This window comes from Pseudophryne corroboree, chromosome 1 (genome assembly GCF_028390025.1).
Source record: "Pseudophryne corroboree isolate aPseCor3 chromosome 1, aPseCor3.hap2, whole genome shotgun sequence".
NCBI lineage: Eukaryota > Metazoa > Chordata > Amphibia > Anura > Myobatrachidae > Pseudophryne > Pseudophryne corroboree.
The window spans coordinates 659,736,735-659,763,276 of NC_086444.1; the positions used below are offsets into that span (position 1 = coordinate 659,736,735).

At 47.9% G+C, this 26,542-nt stretch overlaps 1 protein-coding gene across 2 annotated transcripts in view; it reads left to right on the forward strand.

Moving 5' to 3' along the window:
* XPA (XPA, DNA damage recognition and repair factor) overlaps window positions 1-25,649 on the forward strand; it is a 117,524-nt gene extending 91,875 nt beyond the window's left edge. For both annotated transcript variants that reach the window (XM_063914664.1, XM_063914665.1), the window contains exon 6: window positions 25,434-25,649. In XM_063914664.1, the coding sequence (XP_063770734.1) occupies window positions 25,434-25,582 (149 nt within the window). In that variant the 3' untranslated portion in view covers window positions 25,583-25,649. The remainder of the gene's footprint in view (window positions 1-25,433) is intronic.
* The last annotated feature ends 893 nt before the right edge of the window (window positions 25,650-26,542 follow it).

The window sequence follows — 26,542 nt, forward strand, 5'->3', positions numbered from 1 at the left end:
TTGGTTTGCTCAACGCACGCACCACTGCCATGGCAGTGTCCGCACGCAGGGGCTTGTGCCTACGCCAGTGGACTGCGGATACGGATTCCAGAAAAGGCGTGGAAAACCTAACATTCACAGGTGAGGCCCTTTTTGGAGATGAACTGGATAAGTGGATATCCAAGGCTACGGCGGGTAAGTCTACGTACCTTCCGCCGCAGCACCCCCCAGCTAGGAAAACCTACTCTGCTCCAACTCTGCAGTCCTTTCGGACAGCGAAAGTCAATGGCAAATCCAAAGGTTCTTCTACAGCTTTCAAAGGTAATAGAGGTAAACCCAGAAAACCAGCAGCTGCAGGCTCTCAGGAACAGACCTCTGGGTCTGCTTCCTCAAAGCCTTTAGCATGGTGGTGGTCCGCACTGCCTGGTAGACAAGCAGGTGGGAGCTCGGTTACGTTATTTCAGTCACGTTTGGGCAACATCTTGCCAGGATCCTTGGGTCACAGACCTTACCACACAGGGATACAGACTGGAGTTTCAGGAACTCCCACCTCACAGATTCTTCAAATCACGTTTCCCAGCTTCTCCGGAAGCAAGTATGACTTTACAGGCAGCAATTCAAAAACTGGTACAGACTCAGGTCATTGTCCCAGTTCAACTTCAACTACAAAACAAGGGAGATTACTCCAACCTGTTTGTGGTACCGAAACCGGACGGTTCGGTAAGGCCCATTTTAAACCTCATATCACTGAACCCGTATTTAAGGGTGTTCAAGTTCAAGATGGAGTCTCTGAGAGCGGTGATCTCAAGTCTGGAAGAGGGGGAATTCTTGGTGTCCCTGGACATCAAGGATGCGTACCTTCATATTCTGATTTGGCCGCCTCATAAGGCTTATCTGAGGTTTGCACTACAAGACTGTCACTACCAGTTTCAGGCCCTGCCATTTGGCCTCTCCACGGCATTGAGGGTATTCACCAAGGTAATGGCAGAGATGATGTTTCCTTCGCAAGCAGGGAGTGAACAGAATACCATACCTGGACGACCTGCTGATAAAAGTGCCTTCCAAGGAGAGGTTGTTGGACCGCATTGCCCTCTCAACCCAACTATTTCAGGATCACGGATGGATTCTGAACCTACCAAAATCCCACCTGGAACCAACACGGAGGCTTCCGTTTCTGGGGATGATACTGGATACGGGGCACAGAAGGTATTCCTTCCGTTGGAAAAAGCATTGGTAATCCAGTCGATGGTGCGTTATGTCCTAACACCAGCCCGGATATCTGTGCATCTATGCATTCGCCTTCTGGGGAAGATGGTCGCCTCTTACGAGGCTCTACAGTACGGAAGGTTTCACGCAAGGCCCTTCCAGCTGGATCTGCTGGACAAATGATCCGGATCGCAACTTCACATGCACTAGAGCAGTGATTTTCAACCTTTTTTTACTCGCGGCACACCGAACAATATTTTAAAATTGCCAAGGCACACCATCAGTTCCCCACAGAAAAAAACAAAACACACACATTGGCCCTCACAGTGAAAAAAAATAAATTAAAAAAATCCACACATACATTGGCCTACACAGAAAAACAATCACATTGCTCCCCACATAAATCCTATTGCTCCACACATAAATCAATCAATCACATTTCTCCCCACATAAATCCTATTACAGCCCACATGAATTATTCACATTGTTCCCCCCATAAATCCATAAATTCTTATTCTCCCCACATAAATCCTATTGAAATCCTATTGTTCCCCACAGGAGAAATAAAATAAATATTATCTGCTGTCCTCATCCCTGTCCCTCAGTGGCGGGGGCCGTTCATAGTGGAGTTCTGCGAATACTGAGCAGCGGGCGGTCGGGCAGGTGTGGATGTGGGTGGGCAAGGAAAGCTGTGTATGCAGGCGGGAACTGGAAGATGTGTATGCAGGTGGGTGGGCTGGCTGGGTGGTGAGACGCGGCGGCTGTGACCAATGATATCACATCGTTTTCAAGGCATAGGTCATGGCCGGAGCACGACTGATCCTCTAAGAAGAGCCCGGGCCAACAGTTCACTCTGAAGGTGCAGGAAGCTGCTCCGGCTCCGCGGCACACTTTGCAACTGGTCGCGGCACACTAGTGTGCCACGGCACACTGGTTGAAAAAGCCTGCACTAGAGGATACGTCTGTCACCAAAAGCCAGGATTTCTCTTTTGTGGTGGCTTCAGACTTCTCACCTGACCGAGGGTCGAAGGTTCGGGATTCAAAATTGGGTTCTGCTAACCACAGATGCAAGTCTCAGAGGTTGGGGAGCATTCACCCAGGGTAAACAGTTCCAAGGAAAATGGTCAGGTTGGGAAACCATTCTGGAACTAAGGGCCATATACAACGCCCTGCTACTTGCATCGCATCTTCTTCAAAATCACGCCATTCAGGTTCAGTCGGACAATGTGACGACAGTAACGTACATAAACCGACAGGGTGGAACGAAGAGCTTAGCAGCAATGTCAGAGGTAACAAGAATTCTCCTCTGGGCAGAAAGACATACGGTGGCGCTGTCGGAAATCTTCATTCCGGGAGTAGACAACTGGGAAGCGGACTTCCTCAAAAGACACGACCTCCACCCAGGAGAGTGGGGCCTTCATCTGCTGGTGTTCGAGTCCTTAACACGTCGGTGGGGAATTCCACAAATAGACATGATGGCCTCTCGTCTCAACAAGAAGCTAAAGCGGTATTGTTCCAGGTGGAGGGACCCGCAAGCAGTGGACGCTCTGGTGACTCCATGGGTTTACCAAATGGTTTACATGTTTCCACCTCTTCCACTGATCCCAAGAATTCTCAAAAGAATAAAAAGGGAAAAAGGTCAAGCAATTCTCATTGCTCCGGATTGGCCACGAAGGGCCTGGTACACGCGGATCTACTGGAGATGCTCCTGGAGGACCCTTGGCCTCTGCCTCTTTGAGAGAGGTACTCCTACAACAGGGGCCGTTCGTCTATCAAGACTTACTGCAGCTACATTTGATGGCATGGAAGTTGAGTGTCAAATTCTAGCTTGGAAAGGCATTCCGGACAGGGTTATTCTAACCCTGATCCAAGCCCGGAAAGGGGTATCGTCTAAACATTACCACCGTATTTGGGAAAAAGTATGTCTCGTGGTGTGACAACAGGAAATTTCCTGTAGTGGAATTTCAACTGGGACGTTTTCTCCTTTTCTACAGTCAGGTGTGGATGCGGGCCTACGTTTGGGCTCCTTGAAGGTCCAGATGTTGGCCTTATCCACTTTCTTCCAGAAACAATTGGCTTCCCTCCCTGAGGTTCAGACGTTCTTGAAGGGAGTTCTGCACATCCAATCGCCCTTTGTGCCTCCCACTGCACCTTGGGATCTTAACTTGGTGTTGCAGTTCCTACAATCGGAATAGTTTGAGCCTTTGCAGGAGGTTGACGTAAAGTTTCTTACGTGGAAGGCCGTTACACTATTGGCCTTAGCTACTGCAAGGCTTGTGTCCGTACTGGGGGCGTTGTCTCACAATAGCCTTTATTTGATTTTTCATGAAGATAGAGCTGAACTCAGAACTCGTCAACAATTTCTTCCTAAGGTGGTGTCTGCGTTTCATATCAACCAACCTATTGTGGTTCCAGTGCTTACTGACACCTCTTCTACCTCCAAAGTCCATGGATGTTGTGAGGGCTTTGAAGATCTACGTGAAGCGGACAGCTCGTCACAGGAAATCTGACTCGCTGTTTGTTCTCTATGATCCCAAGAAAATTTGGTGTCCTGCTTCAAGAGTCTATTGCTCGCTGGCTTGCCGTGTCCTACGTCTGTTAAGGCCCACTCTACTCGTAAGGTGGGTTCTTCCTTGGCGGCTGCCCAGGGTGTCTCGGCTTTACAACTCTGCCGAGCAGCTACTTGGTCGGGTTCGAACACGTTTGCTAAGTTTTACAAGTTCTATACTTTGACCAAACTGAAGGTCCTCAATGGGCAATCAGTTCTGCAGGAAACTCCCCACTCCCACCCGGTTTGGGATCTTTGGTACATCCCCATGGTACGAATGTGGACCCCAGCATCCTCTAGGACGTAAGAGAAAATAAGATTTTAATTACCTACCGGTAAGTCCTTTTCTCTAACGTCCTAGTGGATGCTGGGAACTCCGTAAGGACCATGGGGAATAGCGGGCTCCGAAGGAGGCTGGGCACTCTAGAAAGATCTTAGACTACCTGGTGTGCACTGGCTCCTCCCACTATGACCCTCCTCCAAGCCTCAGTTAGATTTCGTGCCCGGCCGAGGTTGGATGCACACTAGGGGCTCTCCTGAGCTCTTAGAAAGTTATAGTCTTAGAATTTGTTTTTTTTTTCAGTGAGACCTGCTGGCAACAGGCTCACTGCAGCGAGGGACTAAGGGGAGAAGAAGCGAACTCGCCTGCTTGCAGCCGGATTGGGCTTCTTAGGCTACTGGACACCATTAGCTCCAGAGGGATCGACCGCAGGCCCAGCCTTGATGTTCGGTCCCGGAGCCGCGCCACCGTCCCCCTTACAGAGCCAGAAGCAGGAAGATGGTCCGGAAAATCGGCGGCATGAAGACATCCTGTCTTCACCAAGGTAGCGCACAGCACTGCAGCTGTGCGCCATTGCTCCTCATACACACTTCACACTCCGGTCACTGAGGGTGCAGGGCGCTGGGGGGGGGCGCCCTGAGGCTGCAATAAAAACACCTTGGCTGGCTAAAATACCTCAATATATAGCCCCTGGGGCTATATATGAGGTAAATACCCCTGCCAGAATCCCAAAATAAGCGGGAGAATAGGCCGCGAAAAAGGGGCGGAGCCTATCTCCTCAGCACACTGGCGCCATTTTTCCCTCACAGCTCGGCTGGAAGGAAGCTCCCTGGCTCTTCCCTGCATTTCTACAGTACAGTAAGAGGGAAAAGAGAGGGGGGGGCACAAAATTGGCACTGTATACAGTATAAGCAGCTATTAGGGACATAACTCAGTTAGTCCCTGTATATATATAGCGCTCTGGTGTGTGCTGGCATACTCTTACTCTGTCCCCCCAAAGGGCTTTTGTGGGTCCTGTCCTCTATTTGAGCATTCCCTGTGTGTGTGGAGTGTGTCGGTACGGCTGTGTCGACATGTTTGAGGAGGATAATGATGTGGAGGGGGAGCAGATGCCTTTAGCAGAGATGTCACCCCCTGCGGGGCAGACACCTGAGTGGATGGTATTATGGCAAGAAATGAGTGCACGTATAGACTCCTTACATAAAAAATTTGACGACATGCCGACTGTGGGACAGCCGAGTCTTCAGCTCGTGCCTGTCCAAGGGTCTCAAAAGTCATCAGGGGCTCTAAAACGCCCGTTATCTCAGGTGGCACAAGTAGATGTCGACACGGATACTGACGCCAGTGTCGACGACGATGAGTCAAATTTAATGCCCGTTAAGGCCATTCGCTGCATGATTGAGGCAATGAAAGAGGTGTTAAATATTTCTGATTTACATCCAGGTACCACAAAAAAGGGTATTATGTTTGGGGAGAAAAAACTACCTGTAGTTTTTCCCCCGTCAGATGAATTAAATGAAGTGTGTGAAGAAGCGTGTGCTTCCCCTGATAAGAAATTGGTGATTCCTAAGAAATTACTAATGGCGTTCCCTTTCCCGCCAGAGGATAGGTTACGTTGGGAAACACCCCCGAGGGTGGATAAAGCGCTCACACGTTTGTCAAAAAAGGTGGCACTACCGTCCCAGGATACGGCCGCCCTTAAGGAACCTGCTGATAGAAGGCAGGAGGCGATCCTGAAGTCTGTATATACACACTCAGGCATTATACTCAGACCAGCAATTGCGTCAGCTTGGATGTGCAGTGCTGCCGCTGCATGGTCAGATAACCTGTCAGAAAATATTGACACACTAGACAGAGACACGATCCTGTTAACAATTGACCATATAAAAGACTCAGTCTTATACATGAGAGATGCACAGAGGGAAATCTGCCGGCTGGCATCTAAAGTAAGTGCACTATCTATCTCTGCTAGGAGATGCTTATGGACTCGCCAGTGGACTGGAGATGCAGATTCCAAAAGGCACATGGAAGTTTTACCTTATAAAGGGGAGGAATTATTTGGGGATGGTCTCTCCGACCTAGTTTCCACAGCAACGTCTGGGAAGTCAGCATTTTTACCCCATGTCCCCTCACAGCCTAAGAAGGCGCCATTTTATCAGGTTCAGTCCTTTCGATCCCAGAAAAATAAGCGGGGAAAAGGAGGGTCTTTTCTGTCAAGAGGCAGAGGCAGGGGAAAAAGGCTGCAGCAAACAGCAGGTTCCCAGGAACAAAAGTCCTCCCCCGCTTCCTCTTCCAAGTCCGCCGCATGACGGTGGGGCTTCACAAGCGGAGCCAGGTACGGTGGGGGCCCGCCTCAGGAATTTCAGCGATCAGTGGGTTCGCTCACAGGTGGATCCCTGGATCCTTCAAATAGTATCTCAGGGATACAGGCTGGAATTCGAGGCGATTCCACCCCGCCGTTTCCTAAAATCCGCTTTGCCGATTGCTCCCTCAGACAGGGAGGCAGTGCTAGCGGCAATTCACAAGCTGTATTCCCAGCAGGTGATAATCAAGGTACCCCTACTTCAACAAGGCCGGGGTTACTATTCCACACTATTTGTGGTACCGAAACCGGACGGTTCGGTGAGACCCATTCTAAATTTGAAGTCCTTGAACACATACATAAAAAAATTCAAGTTCAAGATGGAATCGCTCAGGGCGGTTATTGCAAGCCTGGACGAGGGGGATTACATGGTATCCCTGGACATCAAGGATGCTTACCTGCATGTCCCCATTTACAATTCTCACCAGGAGTACCTCAGATTTGTGGTACAGGATTGCCATTACCAATTCCAGACGCTGCCGTTTGGACTCTCCACGGCACCGAGGGTATTTACCAAGGTTATGGCGGAAATGATGATACTCCTTCGAAAAAAGGGAGTTTTAATTATCCCATACTTGGACGATCTCCTAATAAAGGCACGATCCAAGGAACAGTTGTTAGTGGGAGTAGCGCTATCTCAGGAAGTGCTGAGCCAGCACGGTTGGATTCTGAATATCCCAAAGTCACAGCTGGTCCCCACGACACGTCTAATGTTCCTGGGAATGATTCTGGACACGGCCCAGAAAAAAGTGTTTCTCCCGGAGGAGAAAGCCAGGGAGTTGTCTTCTCTAGTCAGAGACCTCCTAAAACCAAAACAGGTATCGGTGCATCACTGCACGCGGGTCCTGGGAAAGATGGTAGCTTCTTACGAAGCAATTCCATTCGGCAGGTTCCATGCCAGAATCTTTCAGTGGAACCTGTTGGACAAGTGGTCCGGATCGCATCTTCAGATGCATCGTTTAATAACCCTGTCTCCACGAACCAGGGTGTCTCTTCTGTGGTGGCTGAACAGTGCTCATCTTCTGGAGGGCCGCAGATTCGGCATACAGGACTGGGTCCTGGTGACCACGGATGCCAGCCTACGAGGCTGGGGGGCAGTCACAAAGGGAAGAAATTTCCAGGGACTATGGTCAAGTCAGGAGACTGCCCTTCACATAAATATTCTGGAACTAAGGGCCATTTACAATGCCCTAAGTCAAGCAAAATCCCTGCTCCTACACCAGCCGGTGCTGATCCAGTCAGACAACATCACGGCAGTCGCCCATGTGAATCGACAGGGCGGCACAAGAAGCAGGACGGCGATGGCAGAAGCCACAAAAATTCTCAGATGGGCGGAGAATCATGTACTAGCACTGTCAGCAGTGTTCATCCCGGGAGTGGACAACTGGGAAGCAGACTTTCTCAGCAGGCACGACCTCCACCCGGGAGAGTGGGGACTTCATCCAGAAGTCTTCCAAATGATTGTAAATCAATGGGGTCGTCCACAGGTGGACATGATGGCGTCCCGCATAAACAAAAAACTAGAGAAGTATTGCGCCAGGTCAAGAGACCCTCAGGCGATAGCGGTGGACGCCCTAGTGACACCGTGGGTGTACCGGTCAGTGTATGTGTTCCCTCCTCTACCTCTCATACCAAAGGTACTGAGAATAATAAGAAAGCGAGGAGTAAACACAATTCTCGTGGTTCCGGATTGGCCAAGAAGAGCGTGGTACCCGGAACTTCAAGAGATGATCTCAGAGGACCCTTGGTCCCTGCCGCTCAGACAGGACCTGCTACAGCAGGGCCCCTGTCTGTTCCAAGACTTACCGCGGCTGCGTTTGACGGCATGGCGGTTGAACGCCGGATCCTGAAGGAAAAGGGCTTTCCGGAGGAAGTCATTCCTACGCTTATTAAAGCCAGGAAAGATGTTACGGCAAAACATTATCACCGCATATGGCGGAAATATGTTGCATGGTGCGAGGCCAAAAAGGCCCCAACAGAGGAATTTCAACTAGGTCGATTTCTGCATTTCCTGCAAGCAGGAGTGAATATGGGCCTAAAACTAGGCTCCATTAAAGTACAGATCTCGGCTCTGTCGATTTTCTTTCAAATGGAACTAGCTTCAGTACCTGAAGTTCAGACGTTTGTGAAAGGAGTGCTGCATATTCAGCCCCCATTTGTGCCTCCTGTGGCACCGTGGGATCTCAACATGATGTTGAATTTCTTGAAATCACATTGGTTTGAGCCACTAAAAACCGTGGATCTGAAATATCTCACGTGGAAAGTGGTCATGTTATTGGCCCTGGCATCAGCCAGGCGAGTGTCAGAATTGGCGGCTTTATCATGTAAAAGCCCTTATCTGGGGGGCGTGGCCACGGCAGCAACGGAGTAGGGAGCGGATCTCGGGAGCTCCCCGAACAAACTTCTCCTGTTACCCATCCTGACCCTCCTGGTGAGCCTGCCCGGGCTGCATACCTCCCCTGTTCTGCCGTGCGATCCGGGACGCCGTTTGTCGCGGTCTCCGGGACTCGAGGGACGGCGCCGGCTGACTTCCGGCCCTGCGGCCTAGCCCTCCTCTGCATCCCCGGCCTCGATTTCGGCGCCCTCGGCCGCGGAAAACAGCGGAGCTCGAGCGACGGGACAATAACACCTACAAGCACCCTAAAAAGCCTGGGGGGTGGAAGGTGCCTCTCCTCTCCTAGATAGGCTGAGGCCCGGAGCTCTAATACCCGGAGAAGAGGAGAAAAATAAAAGGTACTTCTGGGGAAGGGGAAAAGACACTGCGGCCATTTTGTGAGAAGGGAAACTGATCTACATGCTTGAAAAGGCTGCTCTCATCTGTGCTGCCCAGTGATCTATTTATGCACACAAGATCTGTTTACCACACTCTGATCTCTCCTACTACTACTATCCTAATAACTATGCTAATACCTACCTGAGATTGGAGACGAAGTCAGCTATTTATATTGCACGGCCCTTCCAATATAACATACAGGAACTGCACATAGATCAGATCTGCCTACATTGCTGTGCTGCATCATTCTCCCACAGTGTACTACGTACCATCATCCTACTTTATCACTCTGACATATTTACTGGACGCGGTTGATTCCCGCCACTGATTATACGTGGCCTGGCTGCATCCATTATCTTGCTTCAACCCTATACTATAACATTACTCTGGGAAGAGTGTGACTGGTCCCGCTCAACATGGTGGGAGGCGGCCGGAGTGCGGCCGCGGCCAAACTTGAAAAATTCACCAGACAACCCAACTCTAGGGCTGCACCGGCTCCCTCTCATGAAGCCTCTCCAATACATTCGACCTCCCCTCCTGAGACAGCGGCTAATTCCCCGGAGGCAGTGGGGGCGCCGTCTATCCAACAAGTGCTCGAGGCTATAGCCGGCAGTGAACAACGTCTCTCCGATAAGATGGAAAAGGTGCAGTGCGATCTCTCCTTGCTCCGCCAAGATGTACAACGTATCCGAGAGCGAGTGGGTGAGGCGGAGACACGGGTCTCCAACCTGGAAGATTTATGTGGCCCCCTTAAGCAGTCTGTATCTGTGGTGACCCAGCAGGTCTCCTCACTTCAAACCAAGCTCTTAGACATGGAGGGACGGCTGCGTAGGAACAACGTCAGATTCGTAGGCCTGCCTGAAAAGGAAGAGGGTTCGCAGCCGGAGGAATTTCTTGAATCCTGGCTTAAAGAACTGTATGGCGCTGAGTCCTTTACGGCCCATTTTACGGTGGAGCGAGCACATAGGATACCGTCTCGCCCTTTACCCCCAGGTGCTCCTCCTCGCACCTTCATCGCTAAATTCCTGCACTATAAAGACCGTGACTCAGTTCTCCGTTTAGGTCGCACGAAGGGCCCGCTGGTCCGCAATGGAATCAAGGTATCGGCCTTCCCGGACTTTGCCGCAGACGTTCAGAAGGACCGTGCCCAGTTTATGCCCATCAAAAGACGGCTGCGAGACCTCAACATTTCATATTCCATGCTGTTTCCCTCGAGGCTCCGAGTCGTGGCGGATGGGGAGACCAAGTTTTTCAACTCCCCTAGAGAGGCGGCCCAGTGGCTGGACAGATATACACCGGGTGCTCGGCAACTGGCTCCGGACTGATCTCCTATGAAAACAGCCCGGGACTTGGTCTACCGAAGGCTTGATCATGGTTCGGGGAGCCCCCCCTCTTTGCATTGGTGGCTCAAGACTTGCACGGCCAAGCGGCGTTGGTCAGAGAAGGTTGGAGGTTCAGTTGAGAATCTAGCCTTCCTAGCGCTTGGTAGTTAGCTTGATTGTTCGGGATATAAGTATGCCGAAGTTCGGGGTGGTATACGGGGAGGGAATGGTTAATTGGGAAGCTGCTAGTTGCGCCTCCTTTTGCTGTTTTTGGGGTTTTATTTTTTTCTTTAGTTTCTTATTTTTCTTATTTAAGTATTTACTGAGGCAAGGATGTTTTATATTCAGATGCTATGGCTTACAACGCAGGGCTCATACACGTCATGTTTTGTGGGTGTTGATAATGCCTATACTCAAAATGTATTCTGGGAGAGATCCATCCGGGAGGTGTATAGAGCTTATAGGGGGTTATGATTAATCTGAAAATTCTGGCATGGAATGTTCGAGGTCTGAATAACAACATCAAACGTTCCTTGGTACTTAATATGATTAAGAAATATGACCCGGATATTGCATGCCTCAGCGAGACCCACTTGGAGGGACATAGGTTACTGTCCTTACGACGGGCCTGGGTGGGCTGGGCATATCATGCCTCCCACTCCTCCTTTTCTAGAGGTGTCTCCGTACTGATTAAAAAGACAGTGCAGTTCGAGTTGATATCACTTAAAACTGACCCGTATGGAAGATATGTATTTATAGAGTGTAAGCTGAACTCCCAGCCATATTACATCTTAGCAGTGTATGTCCCCCCCCCGTTCTCATATAATGTGCTGCAACAAGCTGCGTCCTTCATAGCCCCCTCCCCTAATACCCCAGTGATTTGCTTGGGGGATTTTAATAACGTCCTGGATCTGTCTATAGACCGATGGCACTCCCCACAGGCTGCACTGGTGGGAGGAGGTCCTACCAAGTTTGCGGATTTTTTGAATACTTTGCAATGGGTAGATGTGTGGCGACTTCGTCATCCCGCGGTTCGTCAGTTCTCCTGCTTCTCCAGCACTCATGGCTCCTTCTCCAGAATTGACCTGATGCTGGTGTCCCCTACCCTAGTCCCTAGGATAGTTGACGTCCACTACGAGGCTCGAGGGGTTTCCGACCACTCCCCTCTGATGATGACTCTTGCTGTGGAAAGTCAGAGGGGGCACTCCTATTGGAAATTGCACCCCTCTTGGCTGACCCAGCTGGGGGACTGCAGTGACCTGGAGACTCAATGGGAGGGGTACTTTGGCGACAATGTAGGGTCTGCCCCGGGTACAGTAGTTTGGGACTCGTTTAAGGCGTTTTTGAGAGGTTCATATATTGGACGCATAGCGGCTCATAAAATGGCCTCTAGGGAGAGAGAACAGGCCCTTGAAAAAGATGCTAGGGACTTAGAGTCCCAATATTTGGCTGACAGCGCCCCCGCGACAAAGACACGATGGCTGACGGCTCAGTCAGTTTGGTTGGCCCACCTGTCCGATAGAAACTCTCGCTCCCTTCTTTTTAAAGCTACTAATATATATATGCAGGCTGATAGGACGGGGGGCCTCCTGGCCCGTCTTATACATTACGATCGTCCTGGCACCACGATCACCCAAATGTCCGGAGCGGATGGCTCTCTTGTAGACACCACACCGGACATTGCGCTGTTATTTCGATCTTACTTCTCTGAGGTTTATAATTCACAGCTGCAGCGCTCCACTTCGGATCTTTCATGCTACATGGGGGGTGTTCCGCTGCCCACACTCTCCTCTGAGGCCTGCGAGCTGCTGGAGGCACCTTTAACGCTAGAGGAGGTGACTGCGGCCATTGGTATGTCCCCTAATGGCAAGGCTCCGGGATGTGACGGAATTCCCTCTGAGGTATACAAGAATCATATTGATTTTTTTGGCCCCAGGCTGCATGCCCTGTACTTAGATATATTTGCCAATAACGATCTCCCCCCCTCCATGTCAGAGGCAGTCATAATAGTGATTCCAAAACCCGGTAAAGACCCTAAATCTCTGGACTCCTATAGGCCGATCTCCCTGATTCCCACCGATGCCAAGATCCTGGCAAAGATATTGGCAATACGGCTCAACTCAGTGATAACCTCCCTAATTCACCCGGACCAGACTGGCTTCATGCCAGGAAAGTCCACGTCCATCAATTTACGTAGACTATATACCATTCTACAGCTCCCGCACGGACCCCCTTCTGACTCGGCTGTGGTCTCGCTGGACGCGGCCAAGGCCTTTGACAGCATTGAGTGGGCTTATTTGTGGGAGGTGTTGGCTCGTATGGGATTTGGACCCAATTATATAAAATGGATTAAACTATTGTATCAACATCCAACTGCCAGGATCTTGGTGAACGGTTATGTGTCCCCATCTTTTCAATTGACCCGAGGTACTAGGCAGGGTTGCCCCCTATCCCCTACGCTGTTTGCCTTGGCCATCGAGCCCCTGGCATGCTTGATTAGATCGCACCCGGACATTGTGGGAATATGTACAGGTTCACGTGAAGATAGGATAGCTCTATATGCCGATGACATGTTGTTGTTTTTGCAGGATTACACCAGGTCGATGCCCATCCTGCTGCGTGTGATAGAAAGCTTTGGAGATCATTCGGGCCTTAGAATTAACTGGCCTAAATCATACATTATGCCAGTCATAGGCCCCCCTCCTACTGTTCCCGGAATCCCCCTGCCTTTGAGTTGGACGGTACAATTTAAGTACCTTGGAATCCAAATAACTAATGACCCTTCTCATTTTGTCCCCCTGAATCTGGATCCGACCACGCAGTGGGTCATGGGCAAAATTAAGACTTGGTGTAAGCTTCCACTAACGGTCTCTGGCAGGGTTAATCTCATTAAAATGATTATACTCCCCAAACTCCTGTATATTATTCTCCAATCCCCGGTGTATATCTATCCAACATTCTTTAGAAAATTGAATAGCGTTCTGTCCTCACTGATCTGGGCTAATAAAAGACCTAGGATACAGCTAAATACCCTTACCAGACAGAGATCTGACGGCGGCCTGGCTCTACCTAACTTTCAGATATATTACTTCGCTGCTCAGCTGACTCATATCACTACATGGGCACAAAACTTGGAGACAGACTCTTTGCATTATGAGTTTATCCGTTGTTACTTTCCCTACCTCTCTCCTATGCAGGTGTTACTGAGTGGGAGCATAGCTAGGTTTCTTCCCCCTATCATTTTTCAGGCCCTAAAGATTTGGCGGGCCCTGAGAGACCTCTTGAGATATGACGACCTAGACCCGGATACCCCCTTGTGGTACTCTGACTGGCTCCCTGAACTGCATGCACTTGAGGGACGGGAGGTTTGGGCCCCTAGATCGGTGATATCTGTCTCTCAACTCTATCTAGATAATACATTAAAATCCTTTCAACAACTGAGGGATGAGTTTGACCTACCCAATTCCTACTTCTTCAGATACCTCCAGCTTCGTCATGCCCTCCAGACCCAATTTGCTGAATCACCTCCGCGAATCCTCCCATTTCCCATCAAGACATTTGTGACCACTTTGGGTCAGGCTAAGATGGTCTCACTTGCGTATGGATATCTTCTTACCAAGATCCATGCGGACCCTTTGACGCGTCTCCGTGGAAAGTGGGAGGAGGATTTGGGTCTAATAGATGAGGAGGACTGGGCCCTCGCTTTAGAATACCCTGCTAAGGTTACCAAGTCCCTTAGATATCAGCAGATTCAATTCTTCATTTTACACAGAACATATATGACTCCAGCTAGACTGGCTGCGTTTGGGACGGGCAGATCTAATCTCTGTCCTAAGTGTGGGGGGGCGGTGGGAACATACTGGCATCTAGTGTGGGACTGCCCGAGGTTGAGGGTGTTCTGGTCGGGGGTCGGGTCAATTCTGGAGAGTACGGGAGTGCCTGGCGGACTGCTTACCCCACAATTCTGTATATTGGGAATGGGGTGCCTTGCTCCTGAGTCTGTTTCAAGGGGTCTCTATGCTCTAAATGTATGTGCCTTGGCTAAGGTTTGCATTGCAAGAATGTGGATGGCCCCCAAAGGTCCGTTAATATCCGCACTAAAGGCCTTAATTAATGACACTATAATTAAGGAAAGATACATCTACATGAAGCAAGGTGCATCAGCTAAGTTTGAAAGAGTTTGGTCTCCATGGCTAGATTCCCCCCACTCTCATCTTGTTCCCCAAATATAGTAGACACTGAAGTGCAGGCATGTCAATAACCTAATGTGCCTGATGCCTACTGAGACGACGACGGCTGGGCCCTGCGAGCCCATATACTTATTTATGTGTATGACTAATGGAGCCCTGAATCAAAATCTCCTTCTCAATTTTTCCTCCCTTGCCCTTTCTTTGGTTATTTGTTATTTTCTTATAGTTTTGGTTGCGGGTTTAAATATTAAAAAATAATGAAGACTAATATAGCTGGTCGCGGACTTTGTAGATCATGACAGTCTGAACATTAGGAAATCCTAATATACATCCTTATTGAAAATATTCTGATATCCCATTGATGTTAGATATGTGTAAAACATGGCTGTAATTCAATATGAATGGATGTAATGTTTGCGATATGATTTTGTTCTGCAATGTCTGTACCTTACTCTCCAGACTACTGAATAAAAATTACTTTATTAAAAAAAAAAGCCCTTATCTGGTTTTTCATATGGATAGGGCAGAATTGAGGACTCGTCCCCAGTTTCTCCCTAAGGTGGTGTCAGCGTTTCACCTGAACCAGCCTATTGTGGTGCCTGCGGCTACTAAGGATTTGGAGGACTCCAAGTTGCTAGACGTTGTCAGGGCCCTGAAAATATATGTTTCCAGGACGGCTGGAGTCAGAAAATCTGACTCGCTGTTTATCCTATATGCACCCAACAAGCTGGGTGCTCCTGCTTCTAAGCAGACTATTGCTCGTTGGATTTGTAGTACAATTCAGCTTGCACATACTGTGGCAGGCCTGCCACAGCCTAAATCTGTCAATGCCCATTCCACAAGGAAGGTGGGCTCATCTTGGGCGGCTGCCCGAGGGGTCTCGGCTTTACAACTTTGCCGAGCAGCTACTTGGTCAGGGGCAAACACGTTTGCAAAATTCTATAAATTTGATACCCTGGCTGAGGAGGACCTGGAGTTCTCTCATTCGGTGCTGCAGAGTCATCCGCACTCTCCCGCCCATTTGGGAGCTTTGGTATAATCCCCATGGTCCTTACGGAGTTCCCAGCATCCACTAGGACGTTAGAGAAAATAAGAATTTACTTACCAGTAATTCTCTTTCTCGTAGTCCGTAGTGGATGCTGGGCGCCCATCCCAAGTGCGGTCTATCTGCAATACTTGTACATAGTTATTGTTAACTAAATCGGGTTATTGTTGAGCCATCTGTTGAGAGGCTCTATCGTTTCATGCTGTTAACTGTCTTTTCATATCACGAGGAGTTCGGTGTGATTGGTGTGGCTGGTATGAGTCTTACCCGGGATTCAAAATCCTTCCTTATTGTGTACGCTCGTCCGGGCACAGTACCTAACTGAGGCTTGGAGGAGGGTCATAGTGGGAGGAGCCAGTGCACACCAGGTAGTCTAAGATCTTTCTAGAGTGCCCAGCCTCCTTCGGAGCCCGCTATTCCCCATGGTCCTTACGGAGTTCCCAGCATCCACTACGGACTACGAGAAAGAGAATTACCGGTAAGTAAATTCTTATTTTTTCATAGTCGGTAGAGGATACTGGGCGCTAGCCCAGTGCTTCGTTTTTCCTGCACTGTTACTTTAAGTAATGTTGGTACAGCTGTTGATGTTCCTGTTCAAGTTGGTTAGTATGGCTTTCCTCTTGTTTGTGTGTGTGCTGGTTTTCCAAGCCAACAAGCTGGGGTTTGCCTTTAAAATAAATAGCTGCTTAAAATCCTGCTGCTGAAATTGCTGAAAATGTTTTCTTTTGTAGAATTACACATGTGGAAAAAATAAGAATTTACTCACCGGTAATTCTATTTCTCGTAGTCCGTAGTGGATGCTGGGTACTCCGTAAGAACCATGGAATAGACGGGCTCCGCAGGAGACTGGGCACTCTTAAAAGAAAGATAGGTACTATATCTGGTGTGCACTGGCTCCTCCCTCTATGCCCCTCCTCCAGACCTCCGTTAAGGAAACTGTGCCCGGAAGAGCTGACATTACCAGGAAAGGATTTGGAATCCAGGGTAAGACTCATACCAGCCACACCAATCACACCGTACAACTTGTGATAACTATACCCAGTTAACAGTATGAATAACAACTGAGCCTCATTGAACAGATGGCTCATAACAATAACCCTCTAGTTAAGCAATAACTATATACACGTATTGCAGAAAGTCTGCACTTGGGACGGGCTCCCAGCATCCACTATGGACTACGAGAAATAGAATTACCGGTGAGTAAATTCTTATTTTCTCTGACGTCCTAGTGGATGCTGGGTACTCCGTAAGGACCATGGGGATTATACCAAAGCTCCCAAACGGGCGAAATAGAGTGCGGATGACTCTGCAGCACCGAATGAGCAAACTCAAGGTCCTCCTCAGCCAGGGTATCAAACTTGTAGAATTTTGCAAAAGTGTTTGAACCCGACCAAGTAGCAGCTCGGCAAAGTTGTAAAGCCGAGACCCCTCGGGCAGCCGCCCAAGAAGAGCCCACCTTCCTCGTGGAATGGGCTTTTACTGATTTAGGATGCGGCAGTCCAGCCGCAGAATGTGCAAGCTGAATCGTGCTACAGATCCAGCGAGCAATAGTCTGCTTTGAAGCAGGAGCACCCAGCTTGTTGGGTGCATGCAGGATAAATAGCGAGTCAGTTTTTCTGACTCTAGCTGTCCTGGAAACGTAGATTTTCAGGGCCCGGACTACGTCCAGCAACTTGGAATCCTCCAAGTCCCTAGTAGCCGCAGGCACCACAATAGGTTGGTTCAAATGAAACACTGATACCGCCTTTGGGTGAAATTGGGGACGAGTCCTCAATTCTGCCCTGTCCATATGGAAAATCAGATAAGGGCTTTTACATGACAAAGCCTCAAATTCTGACACACGCCTAGCCGAAGCCAAGGCCAACATCATGACCACCTTCCACGTGAGATACTTTAACTCCACGGTTTTAAGTGGCTCAAACCAATGGGATTTCAGGAAATCCAACACAACGTTGAGATCCTAGGGTACCACTGGAGGCACAAAAGGGGGCTGAATATGCAGCACTCCCTTAACAAACGTCTGAACTTCAGGCAGTGAAGCCAGTTCTTTTTTAAAGAAAATAGACAGGGCCGAAATCTGGACTTTTATGGATCCCAATTTTAGGCCCATAGTCCCTCCTGACTGGAGGAAGTCCAGAAATCGACCCAGCTGGAATTTCTCTGTTGGGGCCTTCCTGGCCTCACACCAAGCAACATATTTTCGCCATATGCGGTGATCATGTTTTGCTGTCACATCCTTCCTAGCTTTTATCAGCGTAGGAATTACTTCATCTGGAATGCCCTTTTCCGTTAGGATCCGGCTTTCTTGTAGTTCTGGGTACCAAGTTCTTCTTGGCCAATCCGGAACCACAAGTATAGTTCTTACTCCTCTCCTTCTTATTATCCTCAGTACCTTGGGTATGAGAGGAAGAGGAGGGAACACATACACCGACTGGTACACCCACGGTGACACCAGTGCATCCACCGCTATCGCCTGAGGGTCCCTTGACCTGGCGCAATATCTTTTTAGCTTTTTGTTGAGTCGAGACGCCATCATGTCCACCTGTGGTCGTTCCCAACGATTTACAACCAGCTTGAAGACTTCTGGATGAAGTCCCCACTCTCCCGGGTGGAGGTCGTGCCTGCTGAGGAAGTCTGCTTCCCAGTTGTCCACTCCTGGAATGAACACTGCTGACAGTGCTAGCACGTGATTCTCTGCCCATCGAAGAATCCTTGTGGCTTATGCCATTGCCATCCTGCTTCTTGTGCCGCCCAGGCGGTTTACATGGGCGACCGCCATGATGTTGTCTGACTGAATCAGCACCGGTTGGTTTTGAAGCAGGGGTTCCGCTTGACTCAGGGCGTTATATACGGCCCTTAGTTCCAGAATGTTTGTGTAGGGAAGTCTCTTGACTTGACCACTGTCCTTGGAAGTTCCTTCCCTGAGTGACTGCTCCCCAACCTCGGAGGCTTGCATCCGTGGTCACCAGGACCCAGTCATGTATGCATAATCTGCGGCCCTCGAGAAGATGAGCACTCTGCAGCTACCACAGCAGAGACACCCTGGCCCTCGGGGCCAGGGTGAGCAACCGATGCATCTGAAGATGCGATCCGGACCATTTGTCCAACAGATCCCACTGAAAGATCCTTGCATGGAACCTGCCGAAGGGAATTGCTTCGTAAGAAGCCACAGTCTTTCCCAGGACTCGCGTGCAGTGATGCACAGACACCTGTTTTGGTTTCAGGAGATCCCTGACCAGAGATGACAATTCTTGGGCCTTCTCCACTGGGAGAAACACTTTCTTCTGTTCTGTGTCCAGAATCATGCCCAAGAACAGCAGACGCGTCGCAGGAATCAGCTGCGACTTTGGGATATTTAGAATCCAGCCGTGTTGTTGCAGCACTTCCCGAGATAGTGCTACGCTGGCTAACAACTGCTCCTTGGACCTCGCTTTTATAAGGAGATCGTCCAAGTACGGGATAATTATAACTCCCTTCTTCCGAAGGAGTATCATCATTTCGGCCATTACCTTGGTAAATACCCTCGGTGCCGTGGACAGACCAAACGGCAACGTCTGGAATTGGTAATGACAATCCTGTACCCAAAAGGGCACATGGGACAAAAGCAGAAAGGGAATCTGTTTCCACACACCTGGGACTCTTTTTTTTCATCTTTGGTGTCTGTACCTTGGTAATGAAATGATATAAATGCACTTATCCTAAATGTATGCTTTTAGATTTACCTGGAAAAATTAAGAAAATGACATCAAGTTATAGTGTGTCTAGCGAAAATGTTTATCTCTTAAGAGCTTAATTACTATAAGGCCACCACCTATAATTGATAGTGCCTATACAAAATGAATCATGTCACCACTCAGAATAGGAATTAATTAATCCATGTGCCGACGATTAGCCTCAATTATGACCCAGAGAAAGACCTCACTGAATAATAACCTTGTTTAAATCTCTTATACCAAGGAAATATTGTGTACAGTTTTTGTATGAATTTGAACAATAGTGCAAGTAACCCCCTCCCCTTTTTTCTGAAGAAAAAGGATCAACAATTAACTATTAGAATAGGATACAACATGTATGTTTACATCTCACTCATGCTATGAAATTACTGGTACCAGAATAACCTTGATTGTTTACTCTATATCAGTCAGTAATAAGCCCTTTTTGTTTTTTCTCCTGACAAGTATACTTGAGACAGTGTATCTATTATCTGGTCTCCAGTACGGGTGGTTTTATCAGCTACACCAGCCGTGGCCAACCTGTGGCTCTTGAGCCGCATGTGGCTCTTTCTTTATTCAAATGTGGCTCCCAACACTCAGGGGCAGATGTATTAACCTGGAGGAGGCATAAGGAAGTGATAAACCAGTGATATGTGCAAGGTGTTAAAGGCACCAGCCAATCAGTTCCAATATGTAAATTAACAGTTAGGATCTGATTGGCTGGTGCCTTTAGCACCTTGCACATATCACTGGTTTATCACTTCCTTATGCCTTCTCCAGGTTCATACATCTGCCCCACAGTCACCTGACCACAACAGATCCTGGAAACTGGTGCACTCCAACCTGACACACAGCAGCACTACGGCGACTGAAAACATAGGGAGTCAGATACTGGGTTGTAGTGACATATGAGGGTGGGCTGGAGTGACACAGAAGGATCCTGGTAGGAGAGACATAATGGGGGAGCTGACTGGAGTGATACAGGAGGGTGCTGGCTGGAGTGACAAAGGAGAATCCTGGCAGGAGACACACAATGGGGAGCTGACTGGAGTGACACAGGAGGGTGCTGGCTGGAATGACACATTGACACATGGGGGAGCTGGCTGGAGTGACACATGGAGGAGCTGAAGTGTATTATGTGAATATGGCTTTTTCAATATATGTTATGTGGATCTGGATGTTTTTCATTATTTTATGTGGAAGTGTCTTTTTCAATGTATTTTATGTTGATTCTGGCTTTAAAATGTATTTTATGTGGATCTGGCATTTTCATTGTCTTTTATACCCGGGGTGTGGCCTAGCAGACGCAAGGTCACACCCCATTTTTGCACACGCGCCTTCGGCTTGATGTCGGCTCTTTGAAGTACCTAACAAGATTTTTTGGCTCTTTGTCTCTGACTGGTTAGCCACCCCTGAGCTACACTGTTGCAGAATGGTGGATGCAAAATTGTATCAAATTACATTAACACTATTACTGCAGTCTTGAACAGTAGACTGATGTAAAGAGTGCATATATGTTACAAAACCTTTATGTAATTCATAGTGCTCTCTCCATGTTTTTCCTTTCTGTTTCCTTTGTCACTCCCTGGTATAAATATAATATAAACAATGTTATCCCTGGGATACTATTACGGGTTACTTGGATTTGTTTTCCTTTCCATTCCTTGGTATATGTATAAGTAATATTTCTCTTGGGAAACTGCAACGGGCTATTTGGATAGGGATATACATTCATTTTTTCCTCCATTGAAGGATGCGTTATCTAGTGATGTTATACGAATCACTTCTATGACATAGTCTCTCAAAAGAGCTCAGCAGTAGCTAAATTAGCACTGATTAATTTTATTAATATCTCATATTGCTTATTTAATCACATCTTTCTTTTTTTGCCTAAATAATGAATTTATTGATAATTGGCATCATTGTGATGACTCAATTCCATAGGCAAAATATATGAATTTCACATTTATACATTATATATATATATATATATATATATATATATATATATATATATATATAAAAAATTAAAAAAAAAATAAAAAATTCTTTTTGCACCTTTCAGGCCATCAGATAGGATAGAATGCCTGTTCGAGATGCCAATTTTTTAAATATAGAAATAAGTTTGAAATATTTTAATATAATATAATCATTTCAAAAGAGTGCGCCACACACTAAGCCCCTTTTAGTGGTAGGTCCACTAGTAACCTACACTAACAATCTCCCCTAAAAAAATCCTGTACCACAAACCTGAGGTACTCCTGGTGAGGTGGGTAAATGGGGACATGCAGGTAGGCATCCTTAATGTCCAGTGACACCATAAAATCCCCCTCTTCCAGGCTTGCGATAACCGCCCTGAGCGATTCCATTTTGAACTTGAACTTCCTTATATAAGTGTTCAAGGATTTTAAATTTAGAATGGTTCTCACCGAACCGTCTGGTTTCGGTACCACAAACATTGTGGAATAGTCCCTGCTGAAGGAGGGGAACCTTGATTATCACCTGCTGAAGGTACAGCTTGTGAATAGCCGCCAGTACTACCTCCCTTTCCCTGGGAGCAGTTGGCAAGGCCGATTTGAGGTAACTGCGAGGGGGAGTCGCCTCGAACTCCAGCTTGTATCCCTGAGATACCACTTGTAGGACCCAGGGATCCACCTGTGAGCGAACCCACTGGTCGCTGAAGTTCCGGAGACGCGCCCCCACCGCACCCGGCTCCACCTGTGGAGCCCCAGCGTCATGCGGTGGATTTAGTGGAAGCAGGGGAGGATTTTTGTTCCTGGGAACTGGCTGTCTGATGCAGCTTCTTTCCTCTTCCCCTGCCTCTGGGCAGAAAGGATGCGCCTCTGACACGCTTGCCTTTCTGAGGCTGAAAGGACTGTACTTGATAATACGGTGCTTTCTTAGGCTGTGAGGGAACGTGAGGTAAAAAAGTCGACTTCCCAGCTGTCGCTGTGGATACGAGGTCCGAGAGACCGTCCCCAAACAATTCCTCACCCTTATAAGGCAAAACCTCCATGTGCCTTTTAGAATCAGCATCACCTGTCCACTGCCGAGTCCATAATACTCTCCTGACAGAAATGGACATCGCATTAATTCTGGATGCCAGCCGGCAAATGTCCCTCTGTGCATCCCTCATATATAAGACTACGTCCTTTATATGCTCTATAGTTAGCAAAATAGTATCCCTGTCGAGGGTATCAATGTTGTCTGACAGGGTATCAGACCATGCTGCTGCAGCACTACACATCCATGCCGAAGCAATTGCAGGTCTCGGTATAGTACCTGAGTGTGTATATACAGACTTCAGGATAGCCTCCTGCTTTCTATCTGCAGGCTCCTTTAGGGCAGCTGTATCCTGAGACGGCAGTGCCACCCTTTTAGATAAGCGTGTGAGCGCCTTGTCCACCCTACGGGATGTTTCCCAACGTAACCTATCCGTTGGCGGGAAAGGGTACGCCATCAGTAACCTCTTAGAAATCACTAGTTTCTTATCAGGGGAACACCACGCTTCTTCACACAGTTCATTCAACTCATCAGATGGGGGAAAAGTCACTGGCTGCTTTTTCTCCCCAAACATAATACCCTTTTTAGTGGTAACCGGGTTTATGTCAGAAATGTGTAAAACATCTTTCATAGCCGTAATCATAAATCGGATGGCCATTGTGGACTGTACATTTGTCTCATCCGCGTCGACACTGGAGTCAGACTCCGTGTCGACATCCGTGTCTGCCATCTGAGCTAGCGGGCGTTTTTGAGCCCCTGATGGCCTCTGAGACGCCTGGGCAGGCGCGGGCTGAGATGCCGACTGTCCCATGGCTGTCACGTCATCAAACCTTTTATGTAAGGAGTTGACACTGTCGGTTAATACCTTCCACATATCCATCCACTCCGGTGTCGGCCCCGTAGGGGGCAACATCACACTTATCGGCTCCTGCTCCGCCTCCACGTAACTCTCCTCATCAAACATGTCGACACAGCCGTACCGACACACCGCACACACACAGGGAATGCTCTGACTGAGGACAGGACCCCACCAAGTCCTTTGGGGAGACAGAGAGAGAGTATGCCAGCACACACCACAGCGCTATATAGACAGGGATTTACACTATACTGAGTGATTTACCCTATAGCTGCTTGTTAAACACAGTTTGCGCCTAAATTTATGTGCCCCCCCCCCCCCTCTCTTTTTTTACCCTTGGAGTCTGGAAACTGCAGGGGAGAGTCTAGGGAGCGTCCTTCCAGCGGAGCTGTGAAGAGAAAATGGCGCTGGTGTGCTGAGGAAGATAGCCCCGCCCCCTCCGCGGCGGGCTTCTCTCGCTTTTTTATATTGTTAATGGCGGGGGATTTAGCACATATACAGTTTATTAGACTGTATTATGTGCTTATATGCCAGTAAAGGTACTCTAATTGCTGCCCAGGGCGCCCCCCCAGCGCCCTGCACCCATCAGTGACCGGAGTGTGTGGTGTGCAGAGGGAGCAATGGCGCACAGCGGCAGTGCTGTGCGCTACCTTAATGAAGACATAAGTCTTCAGCCGCCGATTTTCAACTTTCTCTTCAGTCTTCTGGCTCTGCAAGGGGACGGCGGCGCGGCTCCGGGAACGGACGATCGAGGTCGGGCCCTGTGTTCGAACCCTCTGGAGCTAATGGTGTCCAGTAGCCTTAGAAGCAGAAGCTAGCTGCAAGCAGGTAGGTTTGCTTCTCTCCCCTCAGTCCCTCGTAGCAGTGAGTCTTTTGCCAGCAGATCTCACTGAAAATAAAAAACCTAACAAATACTTTCTTTACTAGAAGCTCAGGAGAGCCCCTAGAGTGCAACCAGCTCTGGCCGGACACAGATTCCAACTGAGGTCTGGAGGAGGGGCATAGAGGGAGGAGCCAGTGCACACCAGATATAGTACCTAATCTTTCTTTTAAGAGTGCCCAGTCTCCTGCGGATCCCGTCTATTCCATGGTCCTTACGGAGTACCCAGCATCCACTAGGACGTCAGAGAAATATTAATTTGGATACTTTTTTTCAGGGAGTGTTTCGTCCAACGGGTGTTTTGATGAACACAAATCTTATTGGCTGTACACGTCAACATTTATGGACTTTTGCATTAAATTAGTACCATGCAGAGGGTGTAGTATGTAATGCCGGCGGTCGGGCTCCCGGCGACCAGCATACCTGCACCGGAATCCCGACCGCCGGCATACCGACAGCTGGGTGAGCGCAAATGACCCCCTTGCGGGCTCGCTCCCAAGCCACGCTGCGGGCACGGTGGTGCGCTACCTATTCTCCCTCCGGGGGGTGGGGGGGGGGGGGGGGTGTCGTAGATCCCTAAGAGGGAGAAAAGTGGTCGGTATGCTGGCTCCGGTATGCTGGTCGTTGGGAGCCCGGCCGCCGGCAACCTGAAGACCACCCCCATGCAAAAACATTGTTTAAGCAAGTATTGAGATAGGTGGTGCTACATACTTGTCCTATATGTTTAATCCACAGCATGTATCCTACAGATGTCAATGTATTATCACCTAAACTTACGATAAACCTATCTGGAACAGATATCGTGAATACAGTATAGTATGGTTTTGCTTTGATGTGGTTGGAAAATGACATGTGCTTTACACCAGGGGAAATAAAGCAGAATGTGTAACAGATTCAGCCCTAAGGAAGGTACATTCATAGTGTGCATTTTACTCATTGACCTCCAGCTGTTCTGAATTGAATGCATTTGTTTGCTCTGCACTCTGGCAACCTCAAAACAAGCACTGAACAAATTATTTGGGAACCTGTCAGGGATTCACAAGTCCCCATATTTGTTGTTTCCATTACTGTTGTGCATGCAGCAGAACTTATCTTGTGAAATGCACCAGATACCTTCAAATACATTCTGAATTTTTATTTACTCTTGTTATTGTTGGTGGGATGACATGTTTTGTTGTGAGAAGCGATATGACATTTCTATATTGAAGATTAGTAGGCTTGATGCAATTATTATTATGCCAACCCAATGTGCTTACATGGTATGTTTGTGTCCTAGAACTACGACGTGCTGTCAGGAGCAGTTTATGGAAAAAGGAAGCCAGTGGTCATCAACATGAGTTTGGTCTGGAGGAACATGTTGAAGAGGATATGTACAAAAAGGCTTGCATAACTTGCGGCTATGAATTAAATTATGAAAGGATGTGATTTTGGTAGAAAAAAAAATAAAAAAAGAACCATTTTTGTATTTGGAATAAAAAAATGCATTATTGACGTTTGTTGTGTATTAACTATGAGCAAGTACTGGGGTTGAGATGTATTTCTGGACACTATGCAGTTGCTTGCATATGATGTATTTGCTGTGTTACAGTCTCTATGCAAGAGGTTTTGTATTTTTATTGTGTTTTGCAAATGGTTAGTTCAATGGCAAACAGGTGACATTCTAATAAATAGTATATAGTCAAATAATACCTAAAAGGTAAATATAATAAAATATTACATGAAACTGTCTCTTCCAATGAAATACAGATTTCATCTTCAGATCACCATTACAGTGCACTGTTATAACAAATATTAATTAAAGAAAGCACTAGAACTAATCAAAAGTAATTAATTATACTTATAACCAAAAAATATTACTTAAAAGAAAAAGTTATAAGAGAAAAGCTGCATAAACCCATAGGGAGAAGTTCAGTTGATTCCCCAAGGCTATCCAATTGGCCCTGATGGCAGCCCAAAACAGGCTCTAATTGGGTGGTTATAACAGGCTCTAATTCAGGCCTGGCCAACCTGTGGCTCTCCAGCTGTTGTAAAACTACAAGTCCCATCATGCTTTGCCACAGTTTTGCTATTAGGGAAGGCTAAAACTGTGGGAGGGCATGCTGGGATGTGTAGTTTCACAACATCTGGAGAGCCACAGGTTGGCCAGGCCTGCTCTAATTGGACTGTGGTTAAAAAAACTGGATTTTACTGCTCAAGAAATTACCGCGGACAATTGAATTCCCCTCCATAGTGTAATTAGAAAGAAAATCGGCATGTATCTCCAATTATATAAATACCAGAAGTTCATCCTAGAATTCCAAACAAATTTCACTTGTTTCAGTGCTTCATCAGATCTTATTGCTACACAGCTGGAACTGGTGCAACATATATATGACTTCTCATTCC